This window comes from Lepisosteus oculatus, chromosome 11 (assembly GCF_040954835.1).
Source record: "Lepisosteus oculatus isolate fLepOcu1 chromosome 11, fLepOcu1.hap2, whole genome shotgun sequence".
In the NCBI taxonomy this organism is placed as follows: domain Eukaryota; kingdom Metazoa; phylum Chordata; class Actinopteri; order Semionotiformes; family Lepisosteidae; genus Lepisosteus; species Lepisosteus oculatus.
In genome coordinates this window covers 9,671,447-9,693,271 of record NC_090706.1, presented here as the reverse complement: position 1 = coordinate 9,693,271, position 21,825 = coordinate 9,671,447, and the positions used below count along the sequence as shown (strand labels likewise).

Genomic DNA, 21,825 nt, shown 5'->3' with positions numbered 1-21,825 from the left:
TACAGTTTCGTGACTGACACTTCACATTGTAACTGTAAAAAGACACAATAAGAGCCTGCCATTCATTTCTCTCAGTTTATTTGAACTACCCCGGTCTTTATTTAACTCTCTGTCCTCCCTTAATGCACCTTCCACACATTTTCTGAGAAGTTCAGCAACTTTGGTTACAGAAGACATCACTCACATAACTCTCTCCCCCCTCTCTGCCTTCGTAGTTTTTGGCAAGGTGTTTGTGAGTGTGTGTGTGTGCGCATTTTTTTTTCCTCTCTCAAATCAGAGGTTGCATTTTTCAGGTATTTCCCCACATCCCAGGGGCTGGATTTCTGGTTTGTGAAAGGAGTGGTGTGTTAATACCTCGCCGCCAGGACCCCAGACAGCCACTCTCTAACCTGTCCTCCACTGCCCAACAACCATGAGGTCTCTGCCATGCGGATTGCTGCTGCTCTGCCTGATCCTCGTTGGCCAGGAGTGTGGAGCTTTGGTTGAGTACAGGAATGCCGCGGCACTGAGTGGTAAGGAAACAGCAGCCAGCGACCCTTCGGGTACCGATTTTTGGGAAGGGGTGGGGGGGGAGTGGTGGGTTCTGGTAAAGCAAGAATTGATTGTTACTTTTTTTTACAGAAAAGCAAGTTTGAATCCACTTTGGTTAGCTCTGGTTTCCAAAAAAGCATTGTTCCTTTTTTTCCCCATACATTAATGGCATTGGTTTGAGCATAGAATAGTTTTATTCTACTGAATGGACTGTTTCTGTATTCGGGAAGGAACATATAGTACTCTTGTTCTGTTTTACTTCAAGTGTTTAGGCATTATTTTCTTCACATTTTCACCGACCCAGCACTGTCCTGAGAGGTCAAATTATGTAATTTGTTTTTACAAAGGTTTGTGTTCTTTCTTTTCCCTCAAATTCTCTCAAGTGTGTAGCTAAGATTTTGTAAAGGCTTTAGAGGAGGATGTTGAATTCTGTGAGACGTTCAGCTTCAGCAGCATTGCTGTTGCCCATAACATAATATGCTAAAGCAATGGAGCTAAAGACAAGGAGGTTTTTGATCTTAAATAGATTTATTTCTCACAGGCCTGAATATCTGCATTTACTTTTACTGGTGCATGCTTAAGTTAATTTCATTTGCTCTGTAGAGGACACAGACAATCATTTCCAGTTGGCTCCAGTGATGTTCACCGTCTCAACCTCATTGCATGTCTCATAATAGCAAAGGTGATGAATTCTTTACAATCCCATATCTGTGAGGGTTTTTCTGGTTTAATTTTGCACCATTACTGGAACTGAGTGTGGTCTGGGTGCTATGTCTTCCTACAACAGACCAGCCAGACTGGCAGTTCTTGGCTTGTCCTCAGGTTTACAATCTTTCTAATTCTTAAGCACTTTAGTTTTGCAAAGTGGAGGAATGACCACAATAGCAGGTGTAACATGGCTTGGTTACATCTCTTGTCTAGCCCCAACTTTCCTCACAACTTCAGAGTCATTTTTGTCACAGTCAATTCACTAGATTTTGGAGATCCTTTACATTTCAACATATGGTTTTACCGACTACAGCCAAATACACCACCTGAAATGGACTTATCATTGAAAACCAGGGTCAAAATCCAAACATTAGGTATATCTGTAACATACTGCCAAAAGGAAGATGATTTTGCATTAATTTACTGTTTGATATCAGCTAATTAAAACAGTCCTTTTTTTTTCTCTGAATTTGAAAAGGTTACAAAGGGTTACGTAAGATTATTTAAACAGATAATGTCTGTCAACTAAATATATTTATCATCTCTTCTGAACTTATTGGACACTAACTTATCCCTACAGGTGGGAATTGAAGAGGTTATATGAGAGGGTGAATTATAGGCTGCTGAATGTCTTGACAGTGTGGAAACCCTATTTAGCTCAAAATTTTACCTCTGGAAATGGCTGCTTCCTGTGGTACCATAAAGTGAACCATTTCACTCCTGCTGAAAGGATGCCATTCTTCCCCATAGGATATACAGTAGTTGTGGATCTGGTACAGGGCAGTTTGCAAGGTTTTTCATTCTACAGAACTGTCTTTTAAATGGGATGTGATTTATAATATATGCATTGTGCAGTGTGACACCTAAACATGGTATTAGAGGAAATGTACACCATGCATGTAAACTGCAGTTCATTTTTTCTATACTTGCAATACAGGTGCAAATCTTAAGAGCCTGTATGCTTATATGTGCGTTTTAAGTTGATTATCGGGACAGGTAATCTTTATAGTTCCAGCAAAACAGCATACTACAGTATATATAGAGCTGTTTAGGGGCTTTGTATGACAGAGAGGTCATACGGTCAGAGAAGAAAGATCATACTGTTTGAGAACAATATCTCTTGCTTTACACTGCAAGGAAGTCAATCTCCATTATATGTTATATAGCATAACATCACTTTATTAGCCCTGTCCAATTTCTTGCATTAGGAATTTGTCTTTTCACATACCCCAGCTCGCTCTCCATGAGACACAGACACAGACAGACAGAGGGAGAGAGAGTCTGGGGTCAGAGCGCAGGGTCAGCCATTGTACAGCACCCCTGGAGCAGTTGGGGTTAAGGGCCTTGCTCAGGGGCCCAACAGAGTAGGATTCCTCTGCCAGCTGCAGGATTTGAACCGGCAACCTTCCAGCCACAGGCACAGATCCTTAGCCACAGAGCCACCGCTCTGCCCAATTGTAATTGTTATGCATAAATATTCCTCCACTATATCACACAATATATAGTTATAAATGTTTACATTTATATAAAATATTTAAAAAATGTCTTGCATTCTGGTCACACATTCTTTGGCATTTTTACTACACTTGAATTTTTACTGCCTATGAATCTATTCATTTTAATCAGGCGCTTGGCCCTTGAAAGTACCAATTTAGCAGATTATCTATGCAACCATTGAAATAATCAGTTTTATTTATGAAGATTTATTATACAGATGTATTAAGTAATTGAGAAATTTTAAGAACATGGTCCTGCACATTGTGTAACCCTCAAGGACCAGATTTTCTGTAATTAAACACCTTACTCGTTTAATGGCTCAATGAGTTCCAAACAATTCCATTTTGGGGACAAAGAGAACCTGCAGGACCAGGGTTCTCCAGGACCTGGGATGAAGACACTGATTTGAAATAGTTTGATATCATCTATTCCAGTCACTGCAAGAACACTCAAGGTTAGGGCTCTGGACATGTAACTGGATTCATAACTTCAGTTTTCTGTTTATCCCTGCTATACTTAGGTACCTTTTATTCATTTGGAATTCATAGCACATTCTCCCATTTTGCTGGTTGCTTAGCTGGAAAATAACTCATCAGAGCCGTACATTAGCTAAAATTACTACTGAAATTGTGAAGCCGATCCGAAACAGTCCAGACGGAATTTGGCAATGTAACTGCAGCACTAATCTGCGATGACTGGAAAATAAAAAAAGTCCCTCTTCTATTTAGTATACTGATGGTCCTGTGGAGACAGCAGATGGTTTGCTATTTAAATATTTAGAAATTCTGACCTTCTGCCTTTCAAGCATGCTGAATGCATTTAATTTTCACAATGCATTAGTTTGTTTTACAAGTAATTTTTATGCCTGTTTTGTTTACCATTAAAAGCAAAACAGCCTTTTCACTCAAAACGGTCAAGAATGTTTTGAGTGAATATTTTAACTTGCGTCTATGCTCAAATTAGATATACTTGCGCCTTCTATGGTAAGAATCTGCACACGTCGATGTTGCTTTACAGACAAAACAAGACTCAAAAGTGTTTCAGATATTTGAATTATTGCTTAAAGTAAGCTCAAAATCCTTCAAGGAATTCCATGTCTCTCTAGTTACAGACCAATTTAGAAACACTTTATTAAAACAAAGAAGCAATTCATATACCACTGAGCATGTTCGGGTCATTTCTCTCCTCTCGCTGCAGAAGAAAAGATAAATCAAGATTATTCATTAACCTTTGGGAAGTAACACCAATCATAGAGAGTACTCAGTAGTTCAGTAAGATCCTAATAAATGCAAGAGAGACAAAATATGCAGAGTATAGTTATTTGAGCTCATCTGGCTGAGTGAATTTCACAGATTCACTGAAAGGATGAAGCCGCCCAGCCCCCTTCTCAGAACCACAATGATTGAGCTAGGGAGTTGTTACAGGGGTGTTGATGGGTGAGGTGCGAGATTTATATGCACAGGCGAGCGGAAATGTGTGAAGTGGGTCTACCCTTCCTCCAGGATTTCTATCATAACTCTGTTATAATTACATGAATAAGATGCAGAGCAGGTATCCACAGAATGCATTTGAAATTTCTGTCAACCACCACTTAAAGGAACACTGAGCGCCCCCTATTGGCTGCCTTCAGTATTTTCAGACATTGAAGCTGACAGTCCTGAAGTCAGCTACTTCTAACATACTCACAATGTGCTTATTTGTAACTATAAGAATTATACATATAAAATAACAGTAATATCATTATATATTATATTATATGTGTTCTCTTTCTTCTTTTTTTCAGCATGGAATAAACCTATTACTTGTTCCTTTGCAGCCTACGCATGCTGACGCAGCTCCCCACCATATCATTATATGTGTTTATACTATATTATAGGTGTTTATACTATAAATACTGGTTTTGTAATAAGGTGTGTTCAATGGTGGTGGTCATATTAGAACACCGTTATACCATATACCCTATACCATGTAAGAAGCAGTACACTGTCTAGGTTACAAGGGACAAAGTTAAATGATTTTGGTATACATACTGTATACAACATTGTATTACACTTCTATATCAAAATGAACACGAACACTCATTCAGTGTTGTTCCTACACTCATCTACAGTCAGCAGACACTAAGTACTGATGTACCTTTTACAGTCTTCTTTACTCCATTCACAACTCATTCCATTATTAGATATTTTCCACTTAGTTTTCATTGATGTATTCATTTATTACACACCATACATGTAATCTTTTACACACTAGTCCATCGGAGGGCACACACAGTCACAAACAATGTTCTTTATAACATCCCGAGTGCTTTGGAAAATGTCCTACTTTTTTTTTAGCCAAACTCACATTCCACAAACCTAAGAAAATATCCTGTCTAATTGCTATGGGTTGCTTTCTGCATCACAGAAACTGAATAAAATAACTTCTGACAGATCATTTTTGTTCCCTAAAGGTTTGTAAAAGCAATTTTGAACACAAGCCCTGACTTATCTTACTTCGCAAAATGTTCTCAGGAAACAGTGACATTAGTGACACTACAGTCTCTAGCCTGCAAGATTTGTGACAAATCACAGAGAGAATGAGAGAATTCAATCAAGCTACACATTTACAGATTTTAAACATTTCTGTTTTCCTGCTGATTGTCATCCATACAGATTTTCTTGGCTCTGTTTCATTTGTTAGTGTACTCGAACCCTTGTATATCCCTGTAAACTATCTTCCATGGATTTTCTGGACTGATCATGGAACTTGTTTTGAACCATTATCCTATGCCCCCCTTCAACTGCACATTGCCATAAACTGGTGAAGATAGCAGCCTAGCCACACATTGACAGACTGCTGATGTGCAGATACCCTGCAAGCCATTGGGTTTAACATGAGCCAAAACTGCTGCATTTCATGGATCTAAACTGACTCCCTGCTCATGGTTAGCCACCAGTCACATATGACAGTAGGCACTACACCAATGAGAAAATGGTCTAATTCAAAGGGTAAATATAAAGGTAAAATGATAATTGCTAAATATATGTCTATAACTATTTATAAAGCATATTATATAAGTATAATAACTGTCCATAATTTGAGTACTATGGGTGTCACAAAGCTGTTTGGTTTATTCTTCTCCCCCAGGTCTCAGATTCTGTCTGAAGCCCACAACATCCATAACCTTGTTTCTCATACTCACAGTTCTTTGTGTTTGCAGTCTCAAATTAAGTTGCTCTTAAATCCTGCAAATGCTCTCTGGCTCTGGTCTGTGTGATTATTTTTAATTGAAGGTTAGGGTGGACTGTGCCAGTTCCTTACAGAATTTGAAACACCTTGATCGTGCTTTCCTGAATTCATCTTCACTTTTCGCGTAAAGAACAGTTGATAGTGACAGACTGTGAGGTATGTGATCATTTTATTATTTTTTTATTATCAGCTCATTTACACAGATTAAGAAGAGATCAGTAGTTAACATGTATTTTCTTATGTTAAAAGTACTATTTGTTATACACTAGGTGCAATTAAGCTTTTGTTTGGTATTTACAGGGGGTATATGGTGATAGTGATGGTTTGGGATATTGAATGCTGCCATTTTTTGGTTTATTCTGAAAAGGACCACAATAGTGTGTTCTAGATTTCACTACTTTGTGGTCACTTTGAGTTTTAGTTGCTACAGGCTCTGAGGAGTGCCCTGATAGGGTATGCTACGTGTGGTTTTAAAATGATGTTTTTCCTCCTGGCTTTTCCTAGAAGCTTGTGTCCTATTAACCACAGAAGCAACACCAAATAAATAAGCTTACACAGCTATTAAACTGAGGGAAAGGTTTTTTTTTGTTACTTCTGAGATGATCTTGGTGTTTCCAAGGTCTGCATTCCTTAACATGAGTCAAAGGAAAGTTTCTTGTTTTGGTGTTCCATCACTTGTGAAAAGCTTGAGCAATTTCTGAAATTGTTGCAAATCAGATATCGGAGTGTGTCACCTTTCTTAAATAAGTAATATCCGATAATATGAAATAAAGGAATAATTATTAGTTCTTCATTAAAAATGGATGAAAGATTAGAGTTGCAGGTGACACTGAATATTATTACCATAACATACCATTCTTAATAGTGGGTAAGCTCATAAATAAAACCATAAATATTGAACTGTTTGCTTCATAAATCTTTATGCTCCGAGTCCTTGGTTTAAAAAATACTGCTGCCTAAGAAGGTATTGACACAAATCAAACAGCATTACTTGGATGCATTTGGCTGCGTAAAAGGTTGCTTCCCTATAGTTTTTAAAACCACTTTTAACAGATTTTCAGTCAATAATGTGTCGATTTAAATTTGTAGGGGCAAGGCAATTAAACATTAGACATCAATGATTTGGTCCAGAAATAATGCTAGTTTTAAGAGATGAAAATCGTTTGACAAGGAATATGAAGACCCAAGAAATAGGCATTTTGGCTTGACCCACTTGGCTGAGGGTTACCTCCTGGCCAGAGGATGAGGAGGCTGGGACCCCCGAGCCCCCCCCCCCCCCCCCAGAGTGAGGAGTGACCAAGACGCTGTTGCACAGGTGGAGATGGGTTGGAGTAGGGATGCAAAAGATGTAAACGAGGGAGAGGAGGGGATTGCGTATAGTATTTATTATGTTTTATGTGAGAAAATGTCTGTCAGGTTTGATGACAGCTGAGGCTGACTGAACATGGTTGTTGTCTTCTCTTCCAAACCTTCCTTACAAATTTCATTTAAAAGGGTCCCCTCAAGCAATAACAAGTAGATTAAATATCAAATGACAGAGGGTAGGTGATGAAGTTGAAGTACTAGCATTTGTAGGCTGCAAAGGGACAGGCACAGGTTTATTCCAGTGCTGAAAGGAAAAAAGAAAGAGACTATTTCAGCTGTGAGACCTTCTTCAGGTATGACACATGTGGCAGCTGAAACAAAGCTATTTATAGTCATTTACTCAATAAACTATTTCGAGTTTTTATGTCAAAAGATCAAATATATTTCGAAGCCTGAATGGTGGTTGTTCCAAATGCCCAAAACTCTTTGCATTGAGAACTGTTTCCTGTTCTTTTTAATTCAAACTCCTACCAGGGTTTGCTTATTCCAAATAAACCAAAAAATATGTAATATCTGTCCTTTATCAGAAAGCAGATTATCCTGATGAAAGCAGTGGCAACCCAGAGCCTATCCCGTAATCAAAGGACTGAAGGAAGGAATGAGAGAACATGTTGTCGCTTAGCAACAGACCCTATTCTGTTTCAGGGCCACAGAGGCCGGGGCAATTAAGAATAGCCCTGCGTCTCTGGGAGTGGCAGGAAACCTAGGCACCTAGTGAAAATACGTGCAAACACAGGACAAACATGAAAAGTCTACACAAAAACACATATTAACCAGAAAACAATATATTTTGAGTACTGTGCTAACATTCTGGACAGAATTGCAGAAAGTTTAATAACATTAGAAACCACAAAAATAAGAAAGCCATGGTGTTGCCTCAACTAATTGTCAAGAGATGATGTGTGTCCCCTTCTGCTACAATATAGTTTCTGCAATATAGTTTCAGTTTTTTTAATGACATTATCAGTGTGGTCAGGGAGACTCAAAACTAGCACTGCATCAGAACTCAACAGCAATAAAATAGATTCTTTTTCTCAGAATTATTGTATTTGACTCCTGTTTTTAACACAGCATACTGTATATGTGTACTTGGTTTCAATTCTTGTTTATTGATCTTATTTGCAGTATGTAAATAGTTTTTTGGGTTGACTTTTGGAGTATTAAATGCTTGAATGAAGTGCTCACAAAAGATCATGATTGTGGGCGACATACTAATGTCATATTGCATATTAAATGCACATTAAATGTTTTCACAGCTGACTGAAATGCCCTGCGCATTATATATAAAAAAAACTTAAAACAAATATTGAAACACATCTTACTGTTGCTTTGCTCAAAAAGTTATTTTCTACCTTCTTTTAAAATAATACTGTACCAGAGACTACAGCATCAAAGTATGGGGAGTATATATATAGTATAAACAGGGTCAAACACCTATTCAGGTACCAAGAGATTATGTGCTCAGTTGAACAGACAGTATATCAGGGTTTCAGGCACTACCGATCCTCCTAATGAGCTAGACTGGAGGCACAGTGGCTACAGAATAATAAATAAAATACTATCTAATTAATCAAATTAAGCATTAATTAATACATTAATAGCAAGGGTAAAAAGTGAGCTAGAAGCTATTTTAATGGGTCACTCTGCTCGTTGTTCTGTGTGGAACTTGTAGCCCTTTGCATCTCCCTATTGTATGTTTGTTCAGAAGTGTTATTTAGGAATCCTGAAAGAGTCCCTTAATATGGCCACTTACTAAATAAGGTAATAAAAACAACAAACCTTTTTGCTTGATGACATGGTGAAGCCGCTGCTGAAAGGCACCGCCTCGCTCCCTCTCGCCCTGCAGCAGGCCTGTGCCGGACTCGGCCCATGGACCTGGTCTTCATCGTCGACAGCTCGCGCAGCGTGCGGCCCTCCGAGTTCGAGCAGGTCAAGGTCTTCCTGACCAAGGTGATCGAGGGGCTGGACGTGGGGCCCAACGCCACACGCGTCGGGGTGGTCAACTACGCCAGCGGGGTGAAGAACGAAGTGTCCCTCAAGACGTATCGCAACAAGGCGGCCCTGGTCAAGGCAGTCACCAAGATCGAGCCCCTGGCCACCGGCACCATGACCGGCCTGGCCATCCAGTTCGCCATGAACGTGGCCTTCAGCGAGGCCGAGGGTGCCCGAGTGCGCTCCTCCGACATCAGCAAGGTAAGATGTCTTCCGACCTTGTAAGGGATTTGCTCTGAGAAAAGGAACAAGCATTAACGTTACCATTAGGATTGGACACGTACCCTACTGACAATTAACTTTATTCCCCCCGTGGGAATTTGTCTTGCATTAATATATAATATATATAACAATAATATAAAATAACATATAACAATAATATAATATTGCAATACATTCAACAACATTGTTCACTCAGAACTCTTCCAGTGTCATAAAATTTAAAAAAACAGACAATTCGCTTGTAAAGAGTCTGAAAAGAATAATCAGAAGATCCCCACATGCAAACATTTTTTCATTATTCTACAATTGAATGCTTATAGGTATAGAGGGAGAAAATGCTCTCTTTACTTTATCTAGGGGAATCTGGTACCTCCTCTAGGTACCAGTAGGACAGTATATTCTTAAAAGAGTGGATGAGAGGGGTCATCTAAAATTTTATGATCACATCGTTCAACTTATTTGTTTTTCTGCAAGGACAAGGCAGCTTCCCAGATCTGAATAATAAAAAAGGCTATAATCCTCTGAATAGAACTTCTGCAAAAAAGTGTCAATGTTGTGCTTTCTACATTTAAACTCCATAGCTTCCGTAAAAACTACAACTTTTGTTATGCCGTCAAATACCATACCTCTGCATTGGCGGTACAAATCAATTTACAGTCGGTAATAGTGTCAAAGTATTTATATTCATTTACTGTTTCAATATCAGTTCCATTAACAGTTACAGGAATCATAGAAATAGAGCATTTCTTTCTAAAATCACTTAACATGGTCTTTGTTTCATTAAAAAGCCATAAATTATCCTGACACCACTTTTTAGAAAAAGGTTTATCTCCTTTCTGTAATTGTTTTGGTCATCTCAAGTCCAATCAAGGCAACATCATCCCCAAACCTAATGATTGAACAGTTATCATAGTGGATGTTGTTTTCCTAAATCACTGGTAAGAAGAGCATTTGCATTAATACCAGAGGTATTAGATAGAAACTAAACATAGATTATTTAACTGCAAAGCTTTCGGGAGGCTGGATGGCTCACTAGCAGAGTCTGAACCGAGCAGACACAGCTACTAGCAATGTTAAGCTGTCTGTGTCACACTACTGCCATCTAGCTAACAGAATATGTAAAGCAGTAGTGTCCATTGTCCCTTTCCCTGCTGACCTTAAACAACTATTGAAGAAACTAGTAGGTCCAAGGAACACTTCACCCTCAGAGTAATCCATTATTTACTGTGGAAATTATTATAAGACATTTTAACCTATTTCAGAAAAGCAAGAAGGGTCCTAGATACTAGGACATAGCAATCAGATAATCATCCATCCATTTACAGGATGCAGGTATGCTGTATCCTAGCCTAGCAAGCAATGGGTACAAGGTGGGGATTGCACCCTGGACAGGTAGCCAGGCCTTGCAGGGTACACACAGCCACAAACATCAGGGCCAATTTTCCCAGAAGCCAATTAACCTATTAACATGTTCTGGACTGTGGGAGGAAACTGGAGCACCCAGAGGAAACACGTCAACATAGGGAGAGCATGCAAACCTCACACAAACAGCACCCCACAAATTAAACCCAGTGCACCAGCGCTGCAAGGCAGTAATGCTACTCACTGCGCCCCCATACTGCCCACATAAGATAACTAATATAGAGTAAAATTAAAAAATACATACTCCCTTAAACTTACATTTCACAATATGAGTAATCGCCTGAGTGGGAGTTTAATCTCTAATTGAAGTCTAGTTCTTCAATTAGTTTTCAATTGAAAACACAGAAAGTATTTTCTAAAATGTGATAAGCACATCAGGACAAGTATTAGGAAGCTAAAAGATTATATAAAGTGTAAACATGTGACATTACAAACTGTCAAAATATAAAATATCATTAATGGCATTGAAAATGCAATGAAGTTAATTCATTTTTACATACCTGTATAAACAATTAAAAATAATTCCTTACACTTACACTCCCCTTAGAGCTCATTACAGGTAATGGGGTCTCCCCTCCAGCACCACCAATGTGCAGCTCCACCTGGATGATGCACCAGTATGAAAACCACACACCAGCTATCAGTGGGGAGGAGAGCAGTGTCAGGAAGCCAGTCCATAGATGGGGATTATTAGGAGACCATGATTGGTAAAGACGATGATGATTAGGAGACCATTCTGGCGCACTATGGCTGCCTTCGCATCATCCAGGTGGGGCTGCACACTGGTGGTGGAGGGGAGTCCCCATTACCTGTAAAGCGCTTTGAGTGGAGTGTCCAGAAAAGCGCTATATAAGTGTTAGCAATTATTATTATCATTATTAAAGGTCGGGGGGGGGGGGGGGGGGGGTATTTAACTGCTTTACATAGAGTGTATGAAAAGTAAGGTTAATTATTCCAAGGTTAAACACTATGATAGTTTATTAATGTAAGAATCCATACCAGGAACATAATGATGTGTTGATTAGTAGTGCTGCCTCACAGCTCTTGAGTCCAGCATTCAGTTGCAGAGCACTGTCTGTGTAGAGTTTACATATTCCCTTTATACAGCTTTTCTCCAGCAACTCTGGTTTTCTCCTGTGATTCAAAGACATTCTAGGTTAATGAGCACCTCTAAAATGCCCTCTGTGCAAATACATGTGTCTGTATGTTTCCTGCAATAAACTGGGGTCCTAACCAAAGTGTAGTCTCACCTTGTGGTCTGTGCCTGTCAGGTCATGCTATGATCTGACGTATTGGCATAAACTTCCATGTTCAGAAGTCTAAAACTTAGCATAAGAAGTCTAAAGCTTCTGAATACGAAAAGGTACAAAGAACTTAAGTGATGGTTTTCTTGATGAGGATCATTTTAAACCCTCGTGAATAAGTGACCACTTTGGACAATACAAGTTATTTTTGGTCAAATGAAACTGACCACCCCCACCCCCAAATCAGATTTGTTACACTAAGCGAGTGCTGTTGACTACTGTTCCCCTTGGCAGCAGAGACGGTTCAGGTGTGTCGGGGCTGTAGAACGAAAAGATTAGAAACAAGTTAACACAGCTGCTTCTTCTCTCGGCCCTGGTCAGGTGGCCATCATCGTGACGGATGGGCGTCCTCAGGACAACGTGAAAGACGTGGCAGCGCGGGCCCGGGATCTGGGGATCCAGATATTCGCCATTGGCGTGGGGCGGGTGGACATGAACACGCTGCGACAGATCGCCAGCACACCCCTGGAGGACCACGTCGACTACGTGGAAAGCTACAGTATCATTGAGAAACTCACCAAGAAGTTCCAGGAGGCCTTCTGTGGTGAGTGCACTGGCAGCGCAGTCAAGACACATTTGATTGTCTGTCGTATCTGGTTGTTCTGAATTGGGCAGGCGGTTTTAGACCAAAACAACCACATGTTATCCACTAGAAGCGCAGCACCTCAAACCCACTATCAAGATAAGGCAGTTATTAATATAATTTGTATCTGCTATTGTCTTAGCATAATTTACACAAAGGAATAGTTGTTTTTAGTAGCTTTTTTGCTGTAAAACATCCTGCAATGCAATAGCAGGAACTACTTCTGTGAAAAAAGCTAGACCACATCAATTGCTGCAGTTAAACACAAGTTAATAAGGGTAATGCTGAAAGAATACAGCACTGCAGCAGAAATATGAAAAACTTTGAGAAAGCTCAAAGCATCTAGACTCATTGTAGAGATTAAAGAAATTACTAAATTAAGTTATGAAAACAGATTGCAGGACCACAGTCTGTCTCCATATTCACAAACAAAATCACACTTTTTAGGTCTTGGAAAAATCTGTGTAAAACAAGATTTTAAAGGGAATAAATAAGATTGACACTGCACTACTTGTAAATTTAAGTTGTGCAAGCAAAATGCAGCCACTCAATTTGAACCATTCAATTTGGAAAAAAAAACTTTTTTTTTTTTACCAAGGATGATTAATGAATGGAAAAGATTACCAAGACATTCTGGAAGCAGCAACACTCAAATCTTTGAAAATTCATCAAAACTTCCTGAATTTTTAAGCAAAGAGAAGCACCACTGATGCTCACTCATTTTTCTTTTTTAATGTTTTATTTCACACCCAGCCCTCAGACACAGAAAGTTTTAAAATATTGAATGCATTCAACCTTCAGGAGACTAGCTCCTCGAGGGTCAAAACTAAATTAAGGAGAAAACTAAAGACTAAAGATTCCAGAGGTGTGAACATTGACCATGTATGACTAGTTACGGAACCACATTAATACTGGAAATATAAGCTGTCCACTTTGGAATGATCTAGATGAGTATGAGTGAACTCTAGTTGAGTATTCTGTCTCCTCTTCAATTTGTGTGGAAGAGAAATGTTTGTGACCCTTTAAGTTTAATAACATCACTTTAAAGATCCTTTGTTAAGACTGAACTGTGGAGGAACGCCCCACTGATAAGTTAGCTGACAATTTTGATGCAAGACATTTACAGTACCTGGATAATCAGAAGAGTGTCTTTTAAAGTGAACAGAAATGTCAAACTGATAAGTATTTTTCCTGAGTCCTAATCATTTAAGAAGGAATGAGATGTTATCTGCATTATCCCAGTCCTATTACAGGTGTAAAAAGTAAATTTCACAGGTAAGTAAAGTCAGAAAAAGCATAACTGAGGAAAATAATCATAATTCCTGCGGACAGCGGAGACAGGTGTGTTGTAGTAACTACTTTTGTTTGTCGTCTCAGAATGGGGTGTGGGATTGCCTTCTGTAGGCCTGATCTGTTTATGCCACAGTTTTCTGTGCCTTGGTGCTGATAATACTGTATTTGCTGTGCTATCTGTTCCAGTCTGTGTTAATTATTACCAGAATTCGCAGCAAATACCCCAGCTCAGCTCCCTGCCAGTGGTCTGTGGCTGTGACGTCACTGTAATCCTACAAATGTCTGAGACACAAATTCAGTAGTTGGCTTAGAGTTTAGCTATTAGTTGTCTAAAAGCTATTCTTTATACAATATAGGATAACCAAATTATGGCTGCTTAACAATTTTTTTAATTTGGTTTTCTCCAGCTCTTTAATTTCCTTTGATTTCACCTTCTGTTCATTCTGCAGAAGCAGTTGGTCATCTCGAATGACTGTTTCTGCACACCTGATAAATGATGGTGTTAGATTACAGGTTCAAAGTGTCTCATACAGTAACTGCAAAACCTTTGATCTGACCTCAAAGTGAAAGTTTGTACCAACCAAATAAAGAAAGTCTGTTTAAGAAACCAGCGCAGTGTACGGGAGGTGAAAACAGGAAAGTGGGTCTGCGTAGGTGTGCTACTCCTCTAACTCTGTGCATTCTTGGCCTACTCAATTAGAGTTATGCTTAATGTCAACTGTGTGGTGTATCCTTAAAATAATCCCACTGTCCCTGTGTTCGGACAGAGCTAGTACTGTTTTCTCCTCTCTAACGCTAACTCTAACCAGGCCCTCGCGGCTCCCTCCCGCAGTGTCTGACCTCTGTGCAACAGGTGACCATGACTGTGAGCAGGTGTGCGTCAGCATGCCCGGCTCCTACAAGTGTGCCTGCAATGAAGGCTTCACTCTCTTGGAAGATGGCAAGTCCTGCAGTGGTAAGTGTCCAAGGCGTGTCCCAAGTGTCATCTCTACTGGACACTCCTACAAACTTCTCAGCTCCAGGATGGAGCTGGCCATCTGTCTTCCAGTGCCTGAGTGGTTAAAGCTGCCCATATCCCACATAGCTGACAGCAGCCCTCACTGAAGTGTACCAGTGTGGTACTGTACAATCCAGCAGCCATATCACCCTGCAACATACAACTGGCAGCCCACTGACGCTCAGCAGGTGTGAGCCTGGTCAGTATCTGTATGGGAGGCCTTCTGAGAAAAACTAAGGTTGTTGCTGGAAGAGGTATTAGAGGGGCTAGTAGGGGGCGCTCACCCTGTGGTGTGTGTGTGGGTCCTAATGCCCCAGTATAGTGACAGGGACCCTATACTGTAAAAAGGCACCATCCTTCGAATGAGATAACGTCAAGCTGAGGTCCCGATTCTCTGTGGTCATTTCAAATCCCAGGGCATTTCTTGAAAAGAGTAGGGGTGTTACCCTGACGTCCTATCCAAATTTCCCATTGGCCCTTTACCAATCATGGCTTCCTAATAATCCCTATCTATGAATTGGCTTCATTACTCTGTTCTCCTCCCCACTGATATCTTGTGTGTGGTGAGTGTACTGGTGCACTATGGCTGCCATCGTATCATCCAGGTGGGTGCTGCACACTGGTGGTGGTGGTGGAGGAGATTCCCCATTACCTGTAAAGCACTTTGAGTGGAGTGTCCAGAAAAGTGCTATATAAGTACAAAGAATAATTATTATTAATAAAAGCAGAGTAAAAGAATTGAAAAGCTGTGAGTTTACTTTTCTGTTTAACTGATGTCCAGTTGGAAAATACTACAAATTTGTTTTTTTTTTAAGTTTCAATCTTTTTGATTTGACCAAGATGTGAGTGTTGTCTTTTAAGCAAGGGAAAAGACAAATTACAAAGAAACACTGGGAATGTTAATGTTAATATTATCATTTTACAAAAAATGTCTCAGCTGTCTGTATTTGTGAATATATTTTATTGTTTCCTGGTTGCATCCAGAAATTGGCAGGTTGGGCCAGTCGGAAAGTGTGCAAATGCCTTTTAAACCCATCAATAATCAGCTAATGACAGATTCTAATGTTCAACTTTCAGTCTACAAACTGTTTTCAATCCTGTCTCTCACTGTACTTTGTTAGATATGTGTATGTCTTAATATATCCAGTATCTCCATTAAAGTTTAAGTTAAAGAAATGGGAATGAAATGATATCATTAAGCACAGCCATCTCGTTCCCAAGTGTCTTTATAAATCTATTACATTTATCACACATAATCAGATGACAGCACATGCTGAGACCACCAAACAATTAAGATTCACATCTCTCTTATTATCAGGACACAGTCTGGTCAGTAACGGCCTCCATAGCAGATAAAATGCTGCCTTGACAGGCAATTAAAATGTGCAAAGACCTATGTTTCAGATTGTCCCAATACACTCTCCAGACTCCAGTGCCTGGCATTAAAAATTAATTGCTTGATGTTTTCATAAAAGAAAATGCAGCTCTTCCAGTCCACTCCTTTGTAGACTTTTGTAAGAAAATAGCTCTTGATATTTTAACAGACACTAAGCCTAATCAATACAGCAATTAAGAAGCTGATAGTATTATAATGGAAAGGTCACAGCTTTGGCAGCCCTGAACCTAGAAAACTTTATAGACAGGTGGGGGTCATTTGGCCCATCTAGCCCATTTGTTAGATAACTCCTTGAGTGGAGGATCTCAGTGTGCCATTTCGTGAATAAAACCAAGTTATTGTCTTTCAAAACTTGTCTAGATATCAGGATTAAGACCATCACAACTCTGTTTAGAAGGTATCTGGAACATGTATATTCAGAAATTCTGGTAATAGGAACTGATTAGAAGTTTGCCTAAAGGGCTGACTAAAACCCTCAACTGCAGTGATAGACTGCTTCTTCTCACCTCCTGCCCTCGCTGTAACACCCCTGTCTCTCCTTCCCCGCAGCCTGCAGCTCCTCTGCCACTGACGTGGTCTTCCTGATCGATGGCTCCAAGAGCGTGCGGCCTGAGAACTTTGAGCTGGTCAAGAGGTTCATCAACCAGATCGTGGACAAGCTGGATGTGGCAGAGAACAAAGCCCACGTGGGGCTGGTGCAGTACTCCAGCTCAGTGAGGCAGGAGTTCCCTCTAGGCCTATACAACACCAAGAAGGACCTGAAGGACGCGGTCAAGAACATGTCCTACATGGAGAAGGGCACCATGACTGGCCAGGCTCTGCGGTACCTGGTGGACAACAGCTTCTCAGTCAGCCACGGGGCTCGTCCTGGAGTTTCCAAGGTGGGCATTGTGTTCACCGATGGCCGCTCCCAGGACTACATTGGGGATGCTGCCAAGAAGGCCAAGGAAAAGGGTAAGGAAAGAGGGATGTGACCACTGTGTGATGCCAGGCTAATAAATATGCTTGTGGGGAAAATAAAATCGTCCCCCTCAGCAAATAATGGATTTTTAATAAATCAGATTCTGAAGCCCTCAAAATGCCAAGGAGGAGAAATTGTGTAAAGCACACCATTCCATCAATAAACAAAAATCCTGCAAATAATAAATACACCACATGCTGGAGAATATACAAGTTGTGCACCAATTTTAAACCCACCAATGAAGTCATGTTGAAAAATTCTGTTTTCACAGTTTGCAGAAGCTATGCACTGTGATGACAGCTCCTGAGGATCACACTGACTTGAAACACTCTATGGGAGTGACAGTGGGATAATTGATTTTTTCTTTAACAAGAAGTGACAGGAATTTCTGGTAGATAATCCTTACAGAAAAAGTGTGTCTATGGGCATTTAGAATAGCACAGTGGCTATTCTGTTGGAAGTCCAATAATATAGTTTCTGTAACTGAAAGAAGAGAATGTGTATTTTGATATTGCTTATAAGAGTTCCACCCTGATATACCTAATTTCATCTAATCTTAGAAAGAGAGCTGGGTCTGGTTAAGGCATGGATAGGGAATTTACTTATCATCAATGGTTTAGTTTATCGCCAACCCAACATACATATAAAATGGTGAAGCAGGGGTGAACTAATAGCCCATATTAAGCAAGTTGGTAGAACAATAATAGAGCTGAAACATAGGGAGACCCAGGTAACATTCTGTGAGGGTTTCAGTCTCTGAAGAGAATTTATCCTTGCCAGTAGTGCTGCTAGATTTCAAGCTTTAAATTTCAAGACCCAAACCATCTGCTTTCAAAGTCTGTCATACAGATTAAATACCAATTAGCCCCAGCCCCAAGTTCAGCCCTTTCAGACCATATCTAAAAAAAAGCCTGATACCATCATATTATTTGGTTGCTGCAACCCTGTTTTGTAATTGCAGATTGTATCTTAAAGAACTACTTGAACAATGGAACTGCGTATTTCATCTCGGTGTGTGCCCTCTCTTGCAGAGTTTAAGATGTACGCAGTAGGAGTTGGCAACGCTGTGGAAGACGAGCTGAAGGAGATTGCCTCAGATCCACAGCATTACTTCTACACAGCCGACTTCAAGACCATTAACCAGATCGCAAAAAAACTGCATGTCAAAGTCTGCAAGGGTATGTCCCGAACTAGGAAAGATACACACAGAGCTCCAGCTTGAGAGAGGCAGACACACAGGCTTCATGTTTTCAGTAAAGGAAAAGCACTCATGGAGCCACATTTCCCATTGAGTCAACTGTGGGAAAATCACCTAAATAACCGGTCAGTTTACATGCAGGAAAAATAAGAACCAAGAACTACAGCTTGAAGGGTGGATGGGCACAGATATCTGCCTTAGAAATACAGAGATGAGAGAACGTTTCATTGAGAGAGGTGCACACAGATGCTGCATCTCACAGTGAAGCCTATATATACATATTCACTGAAGGACAGGCAGACGGGCACAGACTATAAAGACACAGGCTACAATGACAACAGGATATAACTGCTTGCCTGTCACAGTCCAAATCAATCGTAAACCCTAATACTTTCTCCATTTCTCCTACAATGTCTTCCAGAAGAAAACCCCTGTGAATGTGAATCCATCGTCAAGTTCCGGACAAAAGTAGAGGATGACATAAAAGCGTTAACAAAAAAATATATCCTTTTTGAAAGTGAGGAAGCACTGGGGAGTGTAGTTTTTTCTGAGCTGTGGTAAGTCATACAGGAATCTTTGTGCATTCTGAAGATAAACGCATAAAAATGTCTCGTAGGACTTTTTGAACACAATTGTAAGAGACGGTGAGTGGAAGAGGTTGTGACAGATCTCTGGAGGGGGGGGGAGGGAGTTATAGAGTGGTGGTTAAGATTGCCTGCATTTCCCTGCAGTTTGTTTCCCCAGTATCATACCTTTGCATGCATGCTCTCTGAACAATTCCCTCTTGCTGCTTCTGAATATAATTCAGTCTTCTAAATTCGCTCTGTAAAAAAGAGCTCATAAAACCAGAGGTAGGGTTACAAATGAGAGCAGGCCACTTGGCCCATCTGCCTTGTTTGGTTGCTAATAGCAATGGATCCAAGGATCACCCATCTATTTCCGGAAGAATTCAGGGTATCAGCTTTGACAGACCCCCACAGTCATGCAGTCCTACTTTCAGTTTTAAAAGTACTTCTCCCCATAGTTTCCACTTGTGTGCACTTATTCGGGATCAGCTCCCATCTTAGGTCAGCATGCAACAAAGGTGTTGGCGTAAGAGTTTGTCACGTGCTTATCCAGGGACAGAAAATTGAAAATGGGGGAAAAAAAAAAAAAGACAGAACATATCTGTTGCAAAAGCGAGCTGCATTCCTTAACCTCAGCATCACTGGAAGCAGTAACAAAGAGAATCGCAGCGCTGGAGAACAAAATCGTCTAAAGCCAAGCAGGCACCTCGTCAATCATCTTCGCCACCACCTCCTTCCCTGCACTCCTTCCTACCCTTCGTCTTCCAAGCCACATTCTGAAACATACTGAAGACCCTTCCTGGCCAGGCCCGCAGGAGGTGGGCCCAGCTTTTCTCTTGCATCATGGAAAGGTGTTGCTTTGCTTCTGTGCAGCTGTCACTGGCACCAAAGACCATTGCTAACACTCTGAGCAAAGCACTGAACTTGAGTGTTAGTCAGCACTGTTCTGCAGAGTGGGCTATCACTTAAACCCCCCGGCTTTATCTGCATCTACACCCCTGGTGATGTCTGGTGAGGTGTATAGAAATATTTATTTACTTTACCAACAGCAAGGTGGATCAGATTTATTGTGTGTATAACTGTCTCTTAGTTTCTTCACTTTCTACTATCTCACTACACAAAGGTATCTATTATATATGATATAAAAAGCTAATTTAATATATGATTGGACTCTACAAACTTACGTTTTGGTGCTTGTTTTTATAAATTAAACTAGAATATAATACTTCGTCATGAGTCATGTATTGCACACAGCCCCAAGCTTGATGCTGAAAGAAAAACTCCAATTCGCTTTCCGTTGCTGAAAACCCAGAGCCTTCTCTTAACTAAAGGAGACTTTAGCGTCCCCAGTTTGCCTTACTCCAGCGCAAGGACAGTGGTTACAAATTTGGTTCATTCTCCTGGGTTGTTAACAACGCAATCTTTCAGGACTGTGGGATCGACCTTCAGACAAACCACCCTCCTCTGACCAGTGAGGCAATCATTAAACTGTAAACTGGGTTTGTTTGCAGGACATGAAAAACCAAACATTAAAAAATGCTGAAAATGATAAAGATCTGATGTGTGGTTTTTTTTTTGGCTTCTGAATACACATAAACCAGGCACTAGTTGTTTTTAATTTATATTGCTATTATGCTAATTACTACCCTAGCTCAGTATATGTGTCATTAACTCAGCAAAGCCTTGCATTTTCCTCATTTAAATAGTCATTAAGCCATTTTTGCCTAATCACTTAGAACCTCCCTCTCCACTCGGGTGGGTGTTCAAGTGAAGCTCAGGATTAGTTGGCTGTGAAATAGAAGATGCCACTCCGGTAAAATTCTAAAGAAGAACACCCAGAACAATCTAGGCGAGCTGACAGGCACATTTGTAACACTTTCAACAACCTGCAATTTTGTCTTTTGACTGATCACTTGAACTGAATTTTGGAAATAGATGCAATACATTAGGCGAATCAGATCAACTGTTCAGAAAGAGTGTGTGTGTGTGTGTGGGGGGGGGGGGGGGAGGGGCTTTCTTCACAATTACACAAATTCTGCTTTAAGGGGGTTTCAATGTTAAAAACAGGAATTGGTGCAGGAATGAATTCAAACCCAGCAGTCCTCCAGGACTGAGACCTACTGAATCAGCATATAAGACAGCTCACAAGTGGGATGAAGCTCTGCAGCCCATCTCAATCAAAGAAGCTTATTGATCTAAGGATCTTGTCTGGCTGTTCTTATGGGATCCCAAGGAATCCATTTCTACAACTTGGTGGGGCAGGTCCTTCCAGACCCCACAATCCTAAAGAAATGCTTTGAGTTTCTATAGTATTCCAGTTTGTTTTTTAAATACTTTGATATCTTAAATACTTGCATCAGGTCCCCTTAAAGTCACAGTGTAAGTCCAAAGACAAGCAGTTCTTGGAAATAACCCCCATTCCCCAGTCTTTTTTTTATATATACACACACAACAGAGATCGTATCAGTTAAGGGCACTAATTATCACTGGTGATTATGCATCCAGCTGGAATAAAAATCTGTCCAGAGGTACTCCAGAACCAGGATTGAAGTGTCACAG

General features: G+C 40.3%; 1 protein-coding gene across 2 annotated transcripts; it reads left to right on the top strand.

Annotated features, from left to right (window-relative positions):
• Positions 1–295: 295 nt before the first annotated feature.
• Positions 296–20,819, top strand: matn1 (matrilin 1). 2 transcript variants are annotated; one of them, XM_015348518.2, is made up of 8 exons: positions 297–512; positions 9,179–9,525; positions 12,594–12,816; positions 14,981–15,103; positions 17,091–17,495; positions 18,534–18,680; positions 19,122–19,202; positions 19,909–20,819. In XM_015348518.2, exons 1-8 carry the CDS (start codon positions 413–415, stop codon positions 19,956–19,958), a joined length of 1,476 nt encoding a protein of 491 aa, XP_015204004.1. In that variant the 5' UTR covers positions 297–412; the 3' UTR covers positions 19,959–20,819. The 2 variants fall into 2 exon arrangements, with proteins under 2 accessions (XP_069051661.1, XP_015204004.1); XM_069195560.1 differs by lacking the exon at positions 14,981–15,103 and having other exon boundaries at positions 296–512.
• Positions 20,820–21,825: the final 1,006 nt, after the last annotated feature.

Coding starts and splice junctions, on each gene's coding strand:
- matn1 (XM_015348518.2), top strand. CDS start 413: ATGAGGTCTCTGCCATGCGGATTGCTGCTGCTCTGCCTGATCCTCGTT. Junction 15,104..17,090: donor AGATGGCAAGTCCTGCAGTG/GTAAGTGTCCAA, acceptor CCTTCCCCGCAG/CCTGCAGCTCCTCTGCCACT. Junction 18,681..19,121: donor GCATGTCAAAGTCTGCAAGG/GTATGTCCCGAA, acceptor AATGTCTTCCAG/AAGAAAACCCCTGTGAATGT.